At 60.9% G+C, this 19,914-nt stretch overlaps 1 protein-coding gene across 1 annotated transcript; it reads left to right on the top strand.

Annotated features, from left to right (window-relative positions):
• The first annotated feature begins 1,565 nt into the window (after positions 1-1,565).
• On the top strand, positions 1,566-18,529 carry LOC138922879 (potassium voltage-gated channel subfamily KQT member 1-like). Its single transcript, XM_070259322.1, has 7 exons — positions 1,566-1,652; positions 2,297-2,437; positions 12,517-12,627; positions 13,732-13,827; positions 16,626-16,748; positions 17,688-18,223; positions 18,481-18,529. Exons 1-7 carry the CDS (start codon positions 1,584-1,586, stop codon positions 18,527-18,529), a joined length of 1,125 nt encoding a protein of 374 aa, XP_070115423.1. The 5' UTR covers positions 1,566-1,583.
• The last annotated feature ends 1,385 nt before the right edge of the window (positions 18,530-19,914 follow it).

Below are 19,914 nucleotides of genomic sequence, written 5' to 3'. Positions count from 1 at the left end.
ACCTGCGCCCCAGTGAAGGCTGCCAAGTGGTGGACACTGTGTCCCTGGTGGCATGGTGGCCATGTGAGGTGACAGAGGGATTGTCCATGAGGACAGATGTTCTCCAACCCCCTAATTGGGATGTATGGCCTGCACTCTGGGGACTCAGTGGTTTAAATGAGTGCTGGCTGGAGAACGTGGGCTTCAGATGTCGTATTTCTTGGGGCCAGACGAGAGCACAAGACCCAGAGCTGCTCCTGAGCTCTGGCATGGATGTCCCCTTGGGCATGGTCAAGCCCTGGTCTGAAGAGAAGCAGGCCTCACTGGTGTCCACCAGCAGGGGACCTGGGCTTGGGTCGCTGGCCTCTCCGGAGGGGCGATGCAGACCAGGACCCTGACCGGCTGCTCTTGCGACGTCTCTCAGCAGAGGCTCCCACATTGGGGGCCTGCCCATTGGAGTAGCCCCGCCTGAACAGGTGTCATGGCTGGCCACGTGGTGAGCTCGTGCCCCTTTGCCCCGCAGGAGATCGTCCTGGTGGTGTTCTTTGGGACAGAGTACGCCGTCCGCCTCTGGTCAGCAGGCTGCCGTAGCAAGTACGTGGGCATCTGGGGGTGGCTGCGCTTTGCCCGGAAGCCCATTTCCATCATTGGTGAGTCATGCCTGCCCCCACGGAAACTTCACCCCGAGGTTCCCAGGCAAGGGCTGGCCCCATCCCCAGGAAGGGGGCTCTGTGGGGCGGGCGCCTACCATGAGCACCAGCAAGCAGGGTACCCGTGAGGAGAGAGAGACCCCCAGGCTACCCTGCCTATAATGGGGCAGGACCCCAAGGCCAGCAAGGTGACATCCCAAGTCCCCCAGCACGGGAGCCAGCCTCCACACCAGGGTCCCCTGTCCTCAGATGCTGATCACGGGCGGGGGTCTTGACTGTGCTTTAGTACGGCGTCAGTGTCTGCTGCCCTCAGTGGCCTGTGAGCCGGGGCCAGGGCGTTGGGGCCAGGTGGGCTCTGCATGTGCCCGAGACAGAGGGCTGAGTCTCCCCATCCAAGGTATCTCTGTCTCCCCTTTGTCAGGCCCTGTCCCACCCAACTGCCAGGCTCCTTGCCCTGAGCCAGCTGCCTGGCTGGTGATGGTGGTGTCACACTGTCCCCCGTAGACCTCATTGTGGTTGTGGCCTCCATGGTTGTCCTCTGCGTGGGCTCCAAAGGGCAGGTGTTTGCCACCTCAGCCATCAGGTACAGCTGGGCTGCAGCTCTCCTGGCTGGGAGGGGAGAGAGCTTCGGGCTGGTGTGCTGGGGTGGGCGGCCGGCTTGGGGCCCCTGCTGAGTTAGGCTGCCTGGCTTCCAGACCCAGAACGAGCACTAGTTCATTTCCAGGATTCAGTCTGCTCTTCTGTAAACTGGGGTGATCCCGGGGCCTCCCCCAGAAGCAGTCTGCCCCTAGCCCTCAGCCTGTGCTTGAGGAAGGGGGTGAGGGGCGTTGGGGGTTGCACAATGGTGAGTGGGTAGGTTCGGAGCCAGGCTTTGAGGTGCCTGGGTGGAGTGGTCTGGACGGGGCATGGAGACTTCTCTTTCGCAGGGGCATCTGATTCCTTCAGATCCTGAGAATGCTGCATGTCGACCGCCAGGGAGGCACCTGGAGGCTGCTGGGCTCCGTGGTCTTCATCCACCGTCAGGTGGGTGGTCCGGGGGAGGTGCAGGGGCCTGGAATAGGGACAGACAGGGTGCAGTGCAGGGGCTCAGCCAAGCCCTAGTCCAAGCCAGGTGGGCCGTTCTGTCCATACCAATGGTGCCAGCATCCCTGGCCTGCCAGGCTAATGATGTTCCTTCAAGCTGGGGACAAGAGACTATGGGGCAAATGAAAAGACAGAAATGCAAGGTGGAAAAAGGTCCAGGAGGCTCAGAAATCTAGAACTGGGCAGATCAAGAATAGCCCCGGGGGGGTGGAGGTGGCCCACCTGCTCCCCTCCAAGAGGGCCTAGCCGTTCCTCCCACCACGGCTTTGCAGGACAGAGAGCCGCAGCAGCAGAGCCTGTGAAGCCCAGACCGTCTGTCCAGGCCAGGGCTGGGGGCCCGCCTCACTCCTGGGGGCAGGACCCAGCACTGGCCTTTTACAAGAGTTGTGAGAAATAGTTATTTTGAAGTCTGATGTCTGCATGTAAAACATGCTGGAATTTACGTAGAACTTTCTGGTAAATGTTGGAACTTGCTGCTGGGCAGGCCCCCGCTGCCTGTGATGTTGGCCAGGCATTTTCGCAGAGGCCGCTGGATGCCCGGGAGCCCAGATGACGGGCGCCTTCTCTGCTCGCTCTGTTTCCAGGAGCTGATAACCACCTTGTACATTGGCTTCCTGGGCCTCATCTTCTCCTCTTACTTCGTGTACCTGGCCGAGAAGGACGCCGTGAACGAGTCGGGCCGTGTCGAGTTTGGCAGCTATGCAGATGCCCTTTGGTGGGGGGTAGTAAGTTGGGACTTCGGACAGGGCTGTCCAGTGTGGGGGCTGCAGGGCCACAGACAGCAGAGGGCAGGACGTTGCCCATGGGCTGGGGGGCTCTGGGTTCTGAAGATTTCGTGCCTCAACAGGGGCACTCCTTGCCCGAATGCTCAAAACCCCTCCTGCAGGCTTGGGGTTGAAGCTGGCTGTGGCCAGGTGTGGTGGGCCAGCGGCTAAGCACAGTGCCAGCACTCAGAAGGCCGCACCCTCGGTGGCTGCACACTTGACGTCCTAACCTTTTTGTCTTTGAACCTGTGTTTGTGAGGGAAGTCAGAGGTGCTGGAGTGGGTGCGGGGCACTTGGAGCCTCAGCTCACGCTGGGTCCCAGCTCTGCCCGCCCCACCGGGGCCCGAGTCCTCCGCTACCTGTCCCCTCGCCTGTACCCCGGCCCTGAGGCCCCGGCCGCCCTTCACCCTGGGTGCAGATGTGGGACGGTGGGGTCAGATGTGTGCCCTGCATCTCTGAGGGCCTGTGCTGGCCCCACAGCTGCCCCTGTGTCGAGGAGCTTGACATTATGTCTCAAACAAGGCACCCAGGACAGGTGGGAGGACCTCGGATGGAGGAGGTCTCCCACGTGGTGGCATGCGCCAGGCCTGTGAATTTGGTAGCTGGCCCTGGGCAGCAGTAATGCCAGAGCGGGCTGTGCCCTGAGAGGCAAAGTAGTCCAGAAAAGTGTGGGTTCTGCACCAGGGGCACAGGGGCTCCCCTGGCTGCGAAGATGGGACTCCTTGGGCGAGCTGAGGGCAGAGCCTGGCTGGTGTGCTCCCTCCCCCTCCACCAACCACCCAGCTTCTGCTTGGAAGTGGCTGGGACCCAGGCTGGGTGGCTCTTAGCTCCCCTGAGCTGCCACTGTGCAGGAGAGGTGGATGGAAAGCAGAAGCAGATGATCCCGCAGAAGGTGAACACCACTCGGGTTTGCCGTGGATGGTCCGGGGGCCTCAGCCAGCTGCAGGAGGTCTGACTGCATGCTACGTGGGTGCCGCTGCTGGCGGGAACCCGGCGTCACTGGACTGTGGGCCCGCGGAGCAAGTTTTCAGGGCACCAAACCTGCCACTCACATCTCCGACCTCACGGAGAGGAGGCAGATCCTGGGAATTATCTGCAGGGTGGCCGGCAGCTTACCACCCACAGGGATGGGGAACAGCAAGTGCAGGGCCCTGAGGCAGCCTGGGAAGGCTGCTCGCTGTAGGGGAAGGCAGGGGTGTGGGCTGTCTCTGGGGCACAGCCAGGCCCCGGAACTCCCCGGCTGTCCCGTGGGGCACACGCAACACTACCTCCTTCAACATGCTCTCGGGGTGCAAGGAGCTAGTGCCCCAGGACGCTCTAGAACTGAGCCTGGAGTGGTGGCGTGGGTGACAACAGTGGGGCACTGGCCCTGGTTACAAGCTGTGCAAGGCCGTGGGGGAGTCCCTTTGAGCTGGGGGCAGGCTGGCTGATGTCTAGGCTCACTCCGGCTGGGGCAGGAGAGGGTTGCAGCCTGCATGAGGTAGCGCCGAGGCCTTGGGGGCAGCGCAGGGTGGAAGGGGCAGTGGGTGGGGGACAACGGCTGTGCCAGGCCCTAGCTGTGTCTGTCCCCAATGCGTTCCCTTCCAGAAGGGGCAGGCCAGGCTCTCTCCTGGGGCTCCCCGCCCTCCTCCAGGAGGGAGGCCCATCCCCACTTTTTTCGGCGGGGCGGGATGCCACTCTGTGGCTCCCTGGGCAGGCACATGCCCCTGCCGTTTCTGCGTCCCCACCCCTGTGAGGCCAGGCACGCAGCGGGGTTCTTGATGTTGGCTGAGTCAGCGTGTTTTCTGGAAGCTTCCAACATGCCAGGCTGCTCAGGGAGGTCAAAGACTAAGCTCCTGGGTTGGGGAAGGCCCAGGTTCCAGCTCTGTCTGCCCGCCTGCCCTCCTGCAGGCTTGTGCCCCGCAGCCCAGGCGTGGCAGGCCCCAGCAGGTTTGGGTGGGCGGGCTCAGTCCCCGGCAGGGAGCTTGCCCGTGGTTGGCGGAGGGGTCCCGTCCTAGCGACAGGCAGGGCCCATGTAGGAACAGGCTACCCAGAGTCGGGAGGGTTCCCAGGGACCCGCCGCGCTGCAGGAGGCGCGTGGGGCACTGCCCGCCACAGCGCTGATAAGCGGGCTCGGCCGGCGCTGCCCTCCCTGCCTCTGGCGCCCGGGGCTGAGGGCGCGGGCTGCTCCCTGCCCCTGGCCGCGGCCGGGGCGCTCCCACTCCCACACCTGTGCAAACATCCGCCCGCCGGCCGGGAAAACGGCCCCTTTGTGCCCAGCTTGGCACGGGTGCCCCGGCCCGCGCCGTCAGCTGCAGCCCCAGCCTCGGTCACCACGGGCCCTGGCCTGGCCATTGTTCCTGCCGGGCCCTGCGCCCCTGGGCCGCCTGGGCCCCCTCTGCCGGGGCTCCGGGGCAAACGGCTCCCATTCATAGCAGCGGCTGCCCCTGCAGCTGTCCGGTCGGGAGCAGCCCGAGCCTTGAGTTATGGGCTGTGTTCCTGGCGTGTCTCGGACAAACAGAGCCCAAGAAACGCAAGCCGGGGCGGCCCCGATCGGGGCTTCGGGCCAGTTTGCCAACTGCAACTGCGCCCCGGCAGTTGTTCTGTCTCCTCTGTCCTGGCTTCCTTCACCCCAAGGGGGAGTGACGCCACCCCCCTACCCGACACTGTCCACGGCTCCCCGGCCTCAGCAGGCCGAGGAGGAGGTCTGCTCAATGGGGGGTGCTGCCAGAGGGCACCTAACGGGAGCGAGGGCTGGAAGCTGGGCCATATCTGATCTCTGCTGGGTCTGCACGCCTCCCCAGGCCTGGGCTAGGGGCCAGCCAGGAGCCAGCCCAGCTTCTCAGAGATGGACCCTAAAATAGAGCGTCTGGGCGGCTGGGGTATGGGAAGTGCCGTCCACTGGGTTTCCTTTGGAGAGCGGTGGCGAATCCTGCTGGGGACCCGCCATGTGGAGACGCTCTCAAGCCCCTTGGGCTGTGGGTGCCATAGGTGTGGCCCCAGGTGTCCTCAGCATCTGGGCTCAGCCGGTGGGTGTCTGTTGTGTGAATGAATGAGTGAGTTGATGTGCGTAGAACGGTTCTGTCCATGGCACCCGGGACAGTGGGTGTTGGGGTCTCCTGGGGCTGATGCAATGAAGTCTCACAGATTAGGGGGCTTTAAACAACAGAAACGTATTCTCTTCCAGTTCTGGAGGACAGCCTGAAATCGAGGTGTCGCAGGCCCACACTCCCTCTGGAGGCTCCAGGGGATCATACTTCCTGCCTCTTCCGGCTTCTGGGGGCTCCAGGTGCTCCTGGGCTTGTGGCCACATCTTCTGTCTCTTATAAGGACATTTGTCGTTGGATTTAGGGCCCAGCTGGGTAACCCCGGATGATCTCAACTCGAGTTCCTTAACTTAATCACCTCCACAGAGGCCCTATTTCCAAACAAGCTTGTATACTGAGGGTCCAGGTGGACAAGAATTTCGGGGGGATGCCATTCAGCCCAGGACGGTGGGTGGCCCAGGTGGACTTCATGAGAAGGTCCCTCCTCTCACAGCCTCAGTTTCCACTCTGTCCAGCAAAGGTGCCAGGTCAGCGGCTGATGTCCCCCCACCCCGGGTGGGGACGCCTGATTCGGGTGTGAGGGCTCCCTGCTCCCCTACATGTGGCGCCCCACACCTGGCTGCTGAGGTGTTTGGGGAGGATTTAAGACTTTTTTCTTTGCCCTTGGAACAAACTGCGTTTGTTTGTATGAAAGTCGGAGTGGAGGGAAAGGCAGTTTTGCACACACGGGCTCCTCTGTTTAGCGCCTGGGGGTCTCTCAAATCAGAAGCCTGCCCGGCTCTGTTTACCCCTGCGTCTAAATTTAGAATTGAGAGTGAAAGGCTGGGAGCCGGCTCTGCGTCTCAGCCACCATCTAAAATAGAGTCTGACTCCTGTCCCCTCTCTCCCTAGCCGTCGACTCCAGAGGGTCCTGGCTTCCCAGGCTGTACGGCATCCTGGCAGGAGGAGGCCAGAGGGGTCTAGGGGCTGAGTGGGGCCTGGGTGAGGACAGGGCCTCCCAGACATTCCTATGTAAGCCCTGGTAGCACCGCCAAGTGGGTAGGGCCAGTGTCAGGACCTCGTCTGAAGCTGGGGAAACTGAGGCTGTGTGGGCCTGGGTATGGTGGGCCAGCCCCCCAGCACCCAGACCCTACCCGTTCCAGGGCTCTTTCTCTGCCGGGAGCTCCGCACAAGGCCTGGGAGTGCTGGGCAGCAGAGAACAGAGGGTCTGCTTGTCCCCAGGCCACTGCCCACCCCAGTATGATCCTTCCTCTGTAGACTATAGTGTATGGCGTGAGAAATGCAGGCTCTGGGAGCCCAGCCAGAGAAAGGCCTTTACAGCTGGGTTTTGCAGGATGAGTAGGAGTCCACAAAGCAGGTCCATCTCTCTGTACTTACTGCCCACTGACCGACACCTGGGGGGATTTCTTACATGGCCAAGGCAGGCCCCGTGAGGGTGGTGTACAGAATTGGTTTCCTCTGGGGTGGGGTTCAGCTCATGTCAGCAAGGGTAAGAACTTTCCAGCTTCATCCTGAGGGGAAGAAACATGGTCAGCATCAGGAAACAGTGAAACAGGAGGCAGTGGGGTAATGTAGTGGTCAGGAGCTGGGGGTTGGAGTCAGACGTGGTACTGCGTCCCAGCTTCACCACCGACCAGCTAGCTATGTGGCCCTGGGCAGGTTACCCAACATCTCTGGGCTCATCTGTAAAATGGGTGTGAGTACCTACTTCCGTGATTGTTGGAGAGTTGTCCGTGAGAACACAGAAAGCCTTGGGCGCCAGGCACCCAGAGAGGACGAGGACAAAGTAAAGGCTGTAGTAAATTTTAGAGGGCCGCTACCAGCCGTGGTTCTCTTGGTGCTCCCCAAAGCTAGACACCAGGTGATGACCCTACAGCAAGCTAATTCACACTCAAGTGTTTATGGCTGCCATGATCCAATCACACTCTTAGTCCTGCTAGTCTTGAGGGTCCTGTTCTGCCCCTGCCTCCCCACCCCCCCAACCTGCCTGCAGCACTTTCCTCACAGAGCGGCCCCTCCAGCGTCCCAGGGACCTTGTGTGTCTGATTCCCTTTCCCAGGGCCTGGGCAAGGCTGGCAGCAGGGCAGGGGCTCATGAATGAATGACAGAGCAGGTCAGTGAGGCAGAGATGGGGAGGGCAGACCACGGAGTCAGCTTCCTGGGGTGCAAAGACAGCTGCACCACCACATTGGCTCTGGGGCCAGGGCAGAGCGTATGACTGCTCTGTGCCTCAGTTTCCCCATCTGTACAATGGGAGAGACAACAGGTCAACCTCCTAGGGCCACTGTGGGGCTCACTGAGTGGGCCGTGATCCCGGGAAGGCAGCGGCTGTTTCTGTTGCTGTGAAGACGTTCCTTGGACGCCGCGGGCCTCTTGGCGAGGCTGGCTCTTGGTACGAGGGCACATTTCTTTACTTTTGGATGTGATGTCAGGCATGTCGCTGCAGGCTGCTCTGCATGGCACTAGGGTACAGCAGGGGTTGGGCAGTCCTGGTCTTGTGCTCTCGGAGTCACAGACGGGGTCTGCACACAGAGATTTGCTGGGTCCGTGGAGGACCTCCTCTGCCCGCCCTGGGAATCCAGGAGGGCCTCCTGAGGAGGTGATATCTGAACTGAGCTCTCAAGGCAGAGTCGCCTGGGCATCCAACATGTGGGACCTTGAGCCTGGCCATTCTGCGGGGTAGACGTGGCCTGGCCGGCACCCAGGGTGTCCACGGCGTCATGTCAGCCTCTGTCTGGGGCTCCCGCTCAGGAGGAGGGGTGAGGGAGGTCCTGACCCCACCCAGTGGTTCTGCAGGACGACCCTGGGCACGGCCCTTCTCATCAGTCCTTGTAGTCCGTATCCCCGTGTAGGGGTGCTAGGGCCTGTGAGCCACGCTGAGCGGGGCCACGGTACTCAACCGGGCCCAGGATCCAAGGTTGCTGTGAGGGAGAAGATAAACTCAAGGGACGAGAAGCCCCGGGCCAGCACGGATCTGTGTTCATCGATTTCCTTTTTCCTGCTGAAAGGAAGTGGGTTTATTTTGGGGTCTGGGGCAGCTTTTGTTTTTGCTCGTAGTTTGCAAGCTGGCCTGGGCTGCTCCCTCGGCCCCTGCGGACCGGCGTCTGCCCCCTTCACGGCCAATTTCCACCAGCTGGGCTGGGGTCTCCTGGGGCAGCCCCACGACAAGCCGGGGCTGGGCGTCCCCTGGGCACAAGAGCCCAGGACCGCTGCTCCTCCTTCGCTGCCCTGAGACAGCCCTGCCTCTCAGCAGCCTGCCCCTCTGTCCACGCTTCTCCTCCCCAAGGCTGCCCTCTCCCTGGCTCTGTCTTTGCAGCCTCGTCCGGGCAGGTCGGTGGCCGGAGGCTGCGCAAGGCCTGGGCCTGTGACGGGGCAGCAGCCTCCAGCCTCAGGCTTCTTCTGCAGGCCTCCTGACGTCATGGCATGGCATGGCCTGTGGGGTCATGTGGGCCTTGGTTCAGTGCCAGCTCGGTCACTTACCAGTGGGGAGATCTCAGGCACAGTGACTGACCCCCAGCCTCAGTTTTCCCCTCTGTAAGATGGTGCCTAACGCATAGCATCATCTCAAGTTTGCCCATCAGAGGTGCCACCTGTGATGTGAGCCCCTAAGTGTCTGCGTTGGCATCGTCCTCTTGCCCTTTCCCTCTGGATGGACAACCATGACATCTCCAGGTGGGCCTGGTCTGGGGTGGCCGCAGGCTGACGGCCTCCACAGTGGAGGTGGGGTTTCCGGGCAGGCCCTTATCTCCCTTGAAGGGAAGGCTGTTTACAAAGGAGAGAATAAAATGGTGCCAGTGCCAGCTTTTCAGGACAGAACGTGTGTGGGGGGGAACTGGAAGGTTCTCTCCTGCCTCCTGTCCTCAAAATGTGAGTGAAGACACAAAGGAGAGACACAAACGGTGCAGGACATACTCCAGCTCCCACTCCCGGGAGGACAAGGATGGCCTGGCTGCCCCCACCCCCCCGCCCGCCTCCATGGTCCTGTCATGGGCAGGATGCCATCCATGGGTTCGTGTGAGCCAGCCTGTGTGCGCCATGGCCCAGGCGGCACCGGGCGGGGGGAGTGTGTGCTGCAGCGGCTGGGTTGTGTCTCCCCGAGTTTGTGGGCCTGGGGGACGGACGTGCAGATCTGCATTCTGGATGGCCTGCCATCGAGGGCAAGTTCTGAGCACAGCAGCTATAAAACAGCCCATTCCTGAGCTGCTTGTGTCTGTGAATTCAGGAAAAACAAACAGCTCTGCGGGGATGGGCCATTTCCTCAAAGAGCTGAAAGGATGTCTTTAACTTGACAAAGAGGGTCTGTGACAGGGTCTGAGAGGGGAGGCTGAGGTTCCCAGCTCTGGGCTTTAGCCCTCCACGGAGGGGTTGGGGGACACCTGGCCCGGGGCTCTCCCACTTCTGCCCACCGCCCGGCCAGCAGGGAGTGCCAGCACCTCCTGGGCAGCTTGGGACCAGGCATGGGGGCCAGGGGACGCGGATGGGGGTCCCCCCCTCCAGGGCTCTTGTCTGCTGGGGGAGATGGGCGCAGGCTCCATTCTGCCCTCGGGGCCTTCCATGTGAGCCCCTTCCCTCCCCCACCTACATCCGGTTCCCAGTCATCGTGGGGGTTTTTTTGCATTAATTTTGGTAATTTAAAATGTTACGTTACATGTTATTTGTCTTGAGGCCTGAGTTTCAGGCGCCCATTAAACTCTCCCCCCGTGGGAGCGCCTCCTGCGCCTCCCTGGTTGCACGTCTCGGAGGCCACCCTGCCTCTCACTCCCCGCGTGGCGCCATCCTTGAACTTGTGGGTCTCGGGACCCCTTTGCACTCTTAACAATTATTGAAGACCCCAGAGAGCTTTTGTTTATGTGGGTTTTAACTATTGATACCACATTAGAAAATAAAACTGAGAAATTTTAAAAAGGTTTCTATATTCATTCGTTAAAATAATAGGAAACCCATCATATGATTATGTAAATAAAATAATTTTATGAAAGACGACTGTGCTTTCCACGAGCGGGCTGGGTGTGGTGTCTTGGATGCCCCGCCCCGCTGGCAGCTCCCTCTGCCTTGGTTCCATGCACCCGGGCCTCACGTGTGGGGTGCAGGCCCTCTGGGGGCTCTGGGCTCCCCAGGCCCCTTTGTCTGCCAGCCTGCCAGTGGCCTTGCCCGTGGCCCCTGCTGCACCCTGCAGGTGCCTAGGCCGTGGTCCGGGGTGCATGCCTGTGTGTGTGTGTAAGCTGTTGGGCCTAAGCGTGCCCAGAGAGTTGGGCTTGACGAGTGTGCCAGCCCCCCTTCATGTGACCTTGTTGTGTTGTGTGTGTTTGAGATGCATGTGATTGTGTGTGCCACGCTGCTGCCTGAGCACATCAGGCTGTTGCATGTCTTAGCGCGCGTGTGTGAAGCACATTTGTGAGTGTGCACCCACGTGCACAGGCTCGGGGATCCCTTTAAAAGGCCCAGTAGTAGGAGGCCCGGTGCCCTCAGCGTCTGTCTGTGGGATGTGTGTTTGAGGGACACTGACATGGCAGGGAAATGCTCCATGGGGGCACTTGTGGGAGATGGCTCTCAGAAGCAGGGGGACCATAAACAGACGCACGGTCGGGCTGGGGGGCTCAGCAGCGGCCAGCCTGTAATATCCCCGCTCATGGGAGCTCACCACGTGGCCATACCTCCCCAGGAAGTGACTTGCCCTTGGTGTAACTCAGTCTTCTGCGCCACGCCCTTTCCTGCTGCCCCGCTCCTCCGTGGCTCCCGTTTCCCGCGGGCCTTTCCTGGGTGGCTCAAGTGATTCTGATTCGTGTGTGCCTGTCTGTCTCTGTCCATGTGCACATGTGTGTGTCCCTGCCCAGCTGTGGCCACTGGGCTTCTCTGCTCCCTCCCTCCGCCCTCAGTGGCTGGTGGAGAGCTCAGGGAGGCCCGAGGACTCAGGGCTCTGGGGGGCTGGGGTGAGTGGGTGGTCACCACTGTAGAACTCACTGTTTCTTCTCTGGGCCTTGTCTTCCGTCAGAGTCTGTCAAATGGCCTCCCCACGCCCTGTGCCAGCCTCATGGGGCAGGGGACGGAATGAGGGCACCGTACAGACCTTCCTGGGCCTGCCAGAGGCAGTTCTTAGCCAGGACTGGAGGCCCTGGAGAGGAGAAGCCAGGCTGGCAAGCCCATGGGGCAGGCGGGTGCCAGCCAGGCTGCCTGCTCACAGGACCACCGTGACTGCTGCCTTGGTGTGTGGATGTGAGTGTGTGACAGGATAAGCTGTGACTCTGGGCCACCCCAAGTCCCCTTGCCAGGCTCGGAGCTGGCACCTTGAACACCCTGCAGGCAGCCCCACAGCCCAGACTCTGGGGCATTTGCAGCCGGCAGAGGCCCCAGAGAGCAAACCTCAGATGCCAGTAGGAAGCGAGCCTGGTGTGGGCGTGGGGGCGGGGTGGGAGCAGCCCCTCACTCCCATTGTCCCACCACACCCTGGATGGACACCTCCCCCACCGAGAAGAAGGATCGAACTGCGTCTGGTTCTCTCAGAAAAAAAAGGACAAACGAAACATCTGGTGCCCGGGGTGGCGCCAGGAAGTGGCATGTCATCCCCATCCTGGCATTTTGTTGAGGACCAGCCTCAGTGGGAGCTTCCGGCCTTCTGAGGGCTGGCGCAGAGCGACGTCGGTGGCCTGGGTGGTGGACCTCCTTGGGGATGGGGCAGATGGGTGGAGCAGGGAGGCCACGCCTGGCCTTCCCATGGGGTGGGCCTCCTGGCCTGCTTGTCCGGCTGGCGGGCCCTGGTCCTCCATTGGTGCTGAGCTCCTGTGCACAGCCCGGTGGACGTGCTTCCTTTGCAGTGTTAAGTTTGGGAGACACAACTGTCCACTGCTCTGGCACTGGTCCTCTGGCCAAGCCACTTGGCCATCTGGTGATGAGATGTCTCCCTGGCCTCCATTCACAAGGTGGCAGGTCTTGAGTGGAGGTGGGTTCGGGCTGGACAGATGCTCATCCTGAGTTTCTGGGGCCTTGACTGCTGACTGCTGCCCCTCTTCCTTGCAGGTCACTGTCACCACCATTGGCTATGGAGACAAAGTGCCCCAGACGCGGGTCGGGAAGACCATTGCCTCCTGCTTCTCCGTCTTCGCTATCTCGTTCTTCGCACTCCCGGCGGTAGGTGCTCCATGTTGCGTGGCATCTCCACCGCTCTCTGGCTTTCCTCTACACCCTGGGGCTGGCTAGGGGTCCCCCGGTGAACAGACTCACTCATGGCGCGGCACATTCAGAACCCAGCTCACCTGCCACAGGGCCTCTGGAAGCCACCTGCCCTCCTGTTCCCAACCCCCAGTGGGGTCCTTTGTAGCAAGTGTAGGAGGCAGCCTAGCATGGTTTGATGGTGATGGCTGGGTCTTTCGTGGCAGACGGTGGGGTGCAGCCTAGCTTATTTGGTCCCTGAGGGTAGGGAGGAGGTGCCAATGTGGCTTCAACATGACCGCGGAGGTGGGGTCCATGTGCCTGGTGAGGGAGGGAGCGGTCCTGTGCTGTTGCCTGGGAGGGGCTTCCATCCATGTCCTTTCCAGAAATCATAGACTGTGTGTGTTAGAATCCTCTAGTTCACTATGTATGTATGTCGGCATGTGTGTTATGCGTGTATATGTGTGGTATGTGCATAGTATGAGCATGTGTGTTATAGACCACATAGTGTGTGTACGTGTGTGCATGTGTATGTGTGTATATGTGTCACATAGGTATACATGGGGTGTGTATTGGCATATGTATGTGTGTCTATAGATCATGGATGTGTATATGTGCTGTCTCTGTGCAGTACATGTATGGCATATGTGTATATGTGTATTGTGTGTGTCTAGGCATGTGTGTGCTGTCCAGTATATGTGTGTAGTGTATGTGCATGTGTAAATACATCACATAGGATAGTATGTGTGTGTATATGCACATGCATGTGCAAGTGTAGGTATATGACTTGATCTCCTCTGCAGGTGGGGAGCTCCCTCCCCAATGAGCTAGTCCTCTTTATCACAGGGGCAATCCTGAGGTGGCAGCAGCAGCCCCCTTGGATGGGGCTGCCTTCTGCCCAGGCAGACTGACTGAGCCAGAGGTGCCAGCCTCGTTTGTGGGGCCTGCGGTGCCAAGCGGGCCGGGCCTCCCCAAGCCAGTGACCCAGTGTCCACCCTGTCTCCCCAGCTCCTGCGTTCTACAGGCCAGGCCCGACCAGTGGTCACCTGTGTGACCCGAGCCCTGGTGTCTGTCCCTTCCTAGGGGATCCTCGGCTCGGGCTTTGCCCTGAAGGTGCAGCAGAAGCAGAGGCAGAAACACTTCAACCGGCAGATTCCGGCGGCAGCCTCGCTCATTCAGGTGACCCACCGCGGCGGCCTTGTTGCTGTCCTCCCACATGGCCATCATGTTGCCTTGTGTCCGTCTGGGCAAATACAAGCCAGCGTCCATTCTGGCAGTCAGGAACCACTCTCCGCCCTGAAGTGACCGACCCATGAAGCTCCCGAGACCGTGTGCTCAGATCTCTCCAGAACATGGAAGAACCACATTCGCAGCACAGACGTGCTCACCTGTCGTAACTTCTGCTGCCGGGAACCATCCAGCAATGCTGGTAGGGTGGGCCCAGAAGTCGGGGGAGTCCGCCACCATCCACTGCAGCTCCCACTGAGGGTCACATTCTGCAGGCTGGGCTGGGGGACAAGGAGGTGGCCTGGCCGGTCCTGGATTTGGTGCGGCTGGTTCTTTGGGCCCCTCACCTCCTGGCTGCAGAGGCCAGCCTTGGTGTCATTTCTCTCCCTCATCTTCTTCCTCTTTCTATGGCCGCCCCTGCTCTGCATGGGGGCAAGTCTGGAAGGGAGGAGCAATGGGTCCCCCTGTGGCCCTCCCCCACAGGGGTCAGGGCCCTGCCTGTGCAGCCTCAGTGCCTTCTGGGCCACTCCCAGCACCCACGGGGCTCAATGCTCTTGGGTGACGGGAGGTGAGGACCAGCGATCTGACAGCACGGGCCGCCCTCTGCATTCACAGTGCCCGCTTAGCTTGCAGAAGACCCAGCAGCTGCCCCCACAGGGCCCGTGGCTCAGTGTGCCAGGCCTTCGGTGGTGGGCAAGGGGCTCCATGTGCCCTGAGGCCTCTCATTGCCTGGTGAGGAGCCAGGCAAGTCAGCTTCTCACTCCCCTCACCCCAAGGTTGCTGTAAGGAGACCTTCCCAGAGGCTCCCGGGCTGGGGGACCTGAGGAGGCAAAGCCTGAGAGCAGTGGGGAAAGGAAGGTTCTGGAGATGGGCGAGGAGGCAGGTGGCCCTGAGCCCCCAGACACTCAGCTCTGGTCTGTGACCCCAGGCTCCTAAAACACACCAGAGAACTGGGCAGCCCTTTTAATGCAAACGAAGACTAACGCACAAGACCCATTTGAAAATCTTGTCTCTGAGAGTCTTAGTCGCTGGCCCCTGCAGGGGCTAAGTGGGCCCAGGGCCTGCCTGAGGAGCAGCCGGGCAGGGGCTTCTGGAGCATGGGTGTCGTCATGTATCTGGCCGTGGATGTGGGGCCCTCTGCCTAGCGGGGCAGCAGCAGCGCACATGTGGCCCCCGCCCCGCGCACCCAGAGCTGAATGCCCCCCAGGGGCCTCCGGCAGGGCCCCAATGAGGGGTGGGCAGCTGTCCGTTGTTCAGCCTAAGAGCCGTGGCTCAGCCCGGGTCTCTGCTCGCTCCTCTGAAGCCCTTCCGGAACCCACCGTCTGGGGCCTGGACATTATACCTGGACGGGAAGGAAATAAAAGTGGCCGTAAAGCTGAGGGGCCAGGCCCCTCTCAGGCCCAGTTTTATGACCCCACAGTTTCTCCTTTCGGGGAGACCATAAATCAGGCCCGTAAAACCGGCCCAGCCTGCCATGGGCAGACCGCCTGCAGGACGGGAACACGGGTGGCTGTCCTGAGGAGCCCTGGGCTGCTCCCAGGAATCGCACACCTCGGGAATGAGCATCTCTTAGAAGGCAGGTTTACCGGTGAGTTCAGGGGGTGCAGATGCACCCACGGCAGAAAGACTGGAGCTGGGGCCTAGGTCAGCGCACATGGTGTGAACCAAGGAAGGAAGCACGAGGCAGCCAGGTGATGTCGTGTTTGCGGGTAGGACATGCACAGGCTGCTTGGGACCGTGGGATGTGGAGGCAGCTTGGCATGGATGTGGCAGTGGGCCTGTGGCCCTTTCCTGATTGTCCTGGGTGCATGTGAGGGCTACACATGCCCCCCACTGGCTGCCATGTCTGCCTGGGTTCCCATCACAAGGGTGAGATGACTGACCCCAGGAACCCTGCCAGCGTGCCAGCACAGTCCCTACCTCGTCCTTCTCAGACTCCCATGGCCGCCAGCAGTGACAAGACCCCCAGGATGTATCCTCATAGGAAGCTCGTGGCACCCCCTACTGTCCCATCTCTGCCCACCTAGATGTGGCACGGCCTCCCCTCAGGTCCCCTGCCGATGGCATCTCCTCCTCTGGGTCATCCCCTGCATGGTAGTCGCCTCTAGAATGGACCCATGTGCCATCCGGAGGCTCCTCCCAACTGCAGGATGGTGCTGGGACCCGTGGGCCCTGCCTTGTGTCTCTGAGAGGGGCCTTGCTTCCTGGCCATTCAGTCTCTCCTCCCACCAGCCCCAGGGGCCCTGCTCCTCACACTCTGCCTGGTCGCGCCCCCCCAACCTCTTTGCTGCAGCCCGTCCTCACTGGATGGACCCCCGCTGTCCAGTTCGGCACCTGCCTGTGCACTTGCCGTGCATGCCTGGAGAGGAGGCAGACAACTAGGCATCTCCAGGGCCTTATGCGGGGCCTGAGTGCAGGAGGGCCTGGTGGGTGGAGGTGGTGGCAGATGGATTGCGGTTCACAGGGGAAGGCCTCTGTGGTGTCTGAGCTGCAAGTGACAGTCAGTGTGTCAGGCCATGAGCTGCCTGACATAGGAAGGGGCCAAGCCAGGCTGTCTAGGGCATGAATAGGCTCTGGGAGGTGAGGGACCATGCCCTGAGCCTGGGGAGAGGCGGGGCTGGCACACAGGATGCCTGGCTGTCCTGCCAGGAGGGATGCACGGGCAGGATTCGGGGTGGGCTGCAACTTCTCTGCCTGAGGCCCCGTCCGGCGCTCAGCAGGGGACAGCCTCTCCCTTCTGCTGGTTTCAGACGGTGTGGAGGTGCTACGCAGCTGAGAATCCCGACTCCTCCACCTGGAAGATCTACGTGCGGAAGCCCTCCCGGAGCCACGCTCTGCTCTCCCCCAGCCCCAAGCCCAAGAAGTCTGCCATGGTAACCAGCCCCCACCTGCCACCAGAACGGGGGCACTCACTAGTGGGTGGGGAGGCCGTGAGAGCCACAGCTCCCGGCTAGGACTTGACCCTGGTGTTTCAGCTCAGTGTAGCCCACAGTGGACGTCAGCACCATTCTAGTCACTGAGGGTGTACACCCTGTGCTGGGCCCCCGCCATGCCAGTGTCCCCAGGCTCCGGAGCATGTGGGACTGGCTGCTCCAAGGCCGGGGCTTTGGGAGGTCCAGAGGAAGCCCCCAGGAATGGGACAGGCTGGATTCTGGCCAGCTGCTGGAGAGAAGGCTCTTGAGAGGGGCTTGATGTTGGGCTTTCCGTGCTGGGTATGGCAGGCGGCAGGGGACGGAGGTGGCATCCCAGCTCGAGGAAGAGGGTTTTGAGGTCACAGTGCGGGGGAGTTCCAGCAGGCTTGAGGCGAGAGACTCTGGATTTGACTGGAGTAGTGAATGAAGGATGAGGTCGGCTGGCAGCTTCTGCCCGTTTCTGGCTGCCTCTGTAGGCTTTGAACCCACTGTTCCCTATGCTCGACTATTCTCCCAGATTCCCACATGGCCTGCTCCCTCACCTCCTTCAAGTCTTCTCCTCGAAGAAGTCTTTGCTGGCCCCCATTGACCCTCTCATCACAGGCTCTGACCCCCTGCTGGCCACAGCCTTTGTCACCACCTGCCCTGGTGTGTTCTTATATATTTATGTTTGCCAGTTTCCTGCCACCTGCCCATGTTGGCCATGAACTCCCAGGGCAGCAACTGGGCTGAGCCCCACAGGAACCCTGGCAGCACCATAAGCCACTGCCCACCTCGTCTGTGTGTGAGGGTGCTGGAGCAGGGGCCCAGCTGGTGCTGCCCCTGGGTGGGTGTTCTGGGGCCGGCGGAGGGCCTGGCACAGGATGCCCAGGAACCGCCAATTCATTGTCTTTTTTTTAGGTAAAGAAAAAAAAGTTCAAACTGGACAAGGACAATGGAGTGAGTCCCGGAGAGAGGACTCTCATGGTCCCTCACATCACGTGTGACCTCGTCTCAGAGGAGCGGAGGCCAGACCATTTCTTGGTGGAGTGCTGTGACAATTCTGGTAAGAAGCCTTCATATAGGATGAGGAGTGGGGACAGGGCCTGGACCCTCAGCTCCGACCCACCAGGGCTGGCCAGGGCCACTGGGGTTTCAAGGATGCCCACTGCTCTCCCAGACCACTTGCTATGGTCCCATGGACGTCAGGTGTTCCAAGCCTTGCATTGGCTCCTGCTGGCCCAGCATCTGCCTGTCAAAGTCCTAGGGCTCCTTCCACCCATGGCATGTCCCTCCAGGAGGCCTGCCCCCACCCTGGAGGGACCCCTCTTCCTGTTCTGTTCCAGACTCTGGGCTGCTGAGAGCCAGGCCCTGCCTTGGTCATACTGTGTGTCTGGTGCCCCAAGTCTGGCAGAGAGGAAGCAGCACATACATGCTGACCCCCCATTCCTGGTGGAGTGGGGACCAGGGGTCCAGAACCAGCACTGCGTGTGCCCGCAGCTGTCCCCTTCCTCAGTGCTCTGTGCATTTGCTCTTCTGTCATTTCTGTGTCCATCCCTCCTCTCTTGGACCTCTTCCCAGCACCCAGCAGAATGTTCCAGCACCCACCAGAACATTCCAGCTTATTCGTAGTTGTGAGGATAATGTCACTGTCTCAAGCACAGCAGAGGATGACAAGTTCATGTTGTTCCTGACCCTTTGTGCTTATGGGCAGCTGGCGCCTGGCCCGCCAAGCTCTTGGTTTGCAGGCGGCTGACCCATGATGGGTCCTGCGTCTGGTCACTGTGCCCTGGCAGAAGGGCGGAAAGCATTCTGGAGAGGGGTTGCAGCCACTCCCTGCTTCTTGGGGCTACTGGTGGACATCCTCCTTGGGAGTTGGCTGGGCAAGATCGAGCCTGAGCACCCACCTCACTGGGTGCTGGGCTACCCGTGGCCTCATCACATGCCATTGAGATTTGGCTCTGACCCGGCCACATCACTGGTGAGCCCCTGGGACGTGCTCCCCGCCTGGCCACTAGAGTGGGCGCAAAGGACAATTGTGCCAACAAATGCCCAGTGCCCCCACAACTCCGGATTCAGGGGCAGACCATTGTCGCGATGCAAATGGGGGCTTTCTGCAAATGCTAATGGGCAGGTCGGGCGTGGGGAGAAGCATCATTTGCTGTTTGCTGAATACGGAGCAGCCCTAAATGATGCTGTCCATTCAGCCTGTTGGTGTTGAGTCCTTAGTGACATCTGCGGAATGTTAATGAGGCGCAAGTGCAGGGAGAGTCAGGCGCCTTTTGTGGAATGCTCCCGCACGGAGGAGTTTTTCCTTTCCTGCCAACTCGATAAGTCAGCCCAGCCCGGAGCCACTGGCTTTCTGGAGCCTGAGCTGTCGCCCTGGCCCCCAGGGATTCAGAGTGGCCCCCGCCCCGTGGGTTACCTGATACTCCTGAGTCCTCCTCGCCCAGAGGCCCTTGAGAGCCCTGGTGTGGGGAGACAGGGTGCTAATCCCAGGGCAGATGCCATCACTGGGAAAGGCCTGCAGCCCCAGTTCCCATGTGGTGGGGCACGACAGCCATGCTGAATTCCACCATCAGGCCAGACCCAGGCCTCGAAGCTGAACCTCGCCAGGGAGCACTTTCTGGGTGCGTGAAGGGGCCTGTTAGGCAGGAGTCATCCCCATCCCAGCACAGTGCTTGTCCACAGTGCCCACAGCAACGCATCCTATGCACAACGCCCGCTGCCCGCCTCTCGCCAACCTCGGTGGTTTCTCTCTGTGTCTCAAGCTCACGGTGTCTCTGGGCTTCTGTCTTGTGACCCTCAGGCCCAGTGTCTGAGGCAGAGCTGCCCACTCTCATTCCTGACGGGTTCCAGAGCCTGTCTGAGCCGCTGTAATTCCTGGATGGATCCCCATGTTCCAGGAAAATGTAACTGGCAGCTGGAGGACTTGCTCACGGGGAGGGATGGCACAGGCAGCAGGAGCGCCCCCTTCACAGTTTCTATCCTCTTGCAAGTCCTAGTCCTTCCATTGCTCACCCTGTCTTGGCTCACCAGTGACTGTTCATGAGGGCCTGCTCTGTGCAGGGCCTGAGTGAGGTCCTGTGGGGTGGCAGGGTGTCCTTGCCATCCCAGGAGGAAGATGGGCGAAGCGGCAGTGTGGCAG

This window comes from Equus caballus, unplaced genomic scaffold, assembly GCF_041296265.1.
Source record: "Equus caballus isolate H_3958 breed thoroughbred unplaced genomic scaffold, TB-T2T haplotype1-0000016, whole genome shotgun sequence".
In the NCBI taxonomy this organism is placed as follows: Eukaryota; Metazoa; Chordata; class Mammalia; order Perissodactyla; family Equidae; genus Equus; species Equus caballus.
This window is presented reverse-complemented; position numbering and strand designations above follow the sequence as displayed.

Coding starts and splice junctions, on each gene's coding strand:
- LOC138922879 (XM_070259322.1), top strand. CDS start 1,584: ATGCTGCATGTCGACCGCCAGGGAGGCACCTGGAGGCTGCTGGGCTCC. Junction 2,438..12,516: donor ATGCCCTTTGGTGGGGGGTA/GTAAGTTGGGAC, acceptor TCTTCCTTGCAG/GTCACTGTCACCACCATTGG. Junction 16,749..17,687: donor AGCCCAAGAAGTCTGCCATG/GTAACCAGCCCC, acceptor TCTTTTTTTTAG/GTAAAGAAAAAAAAGTTCAA.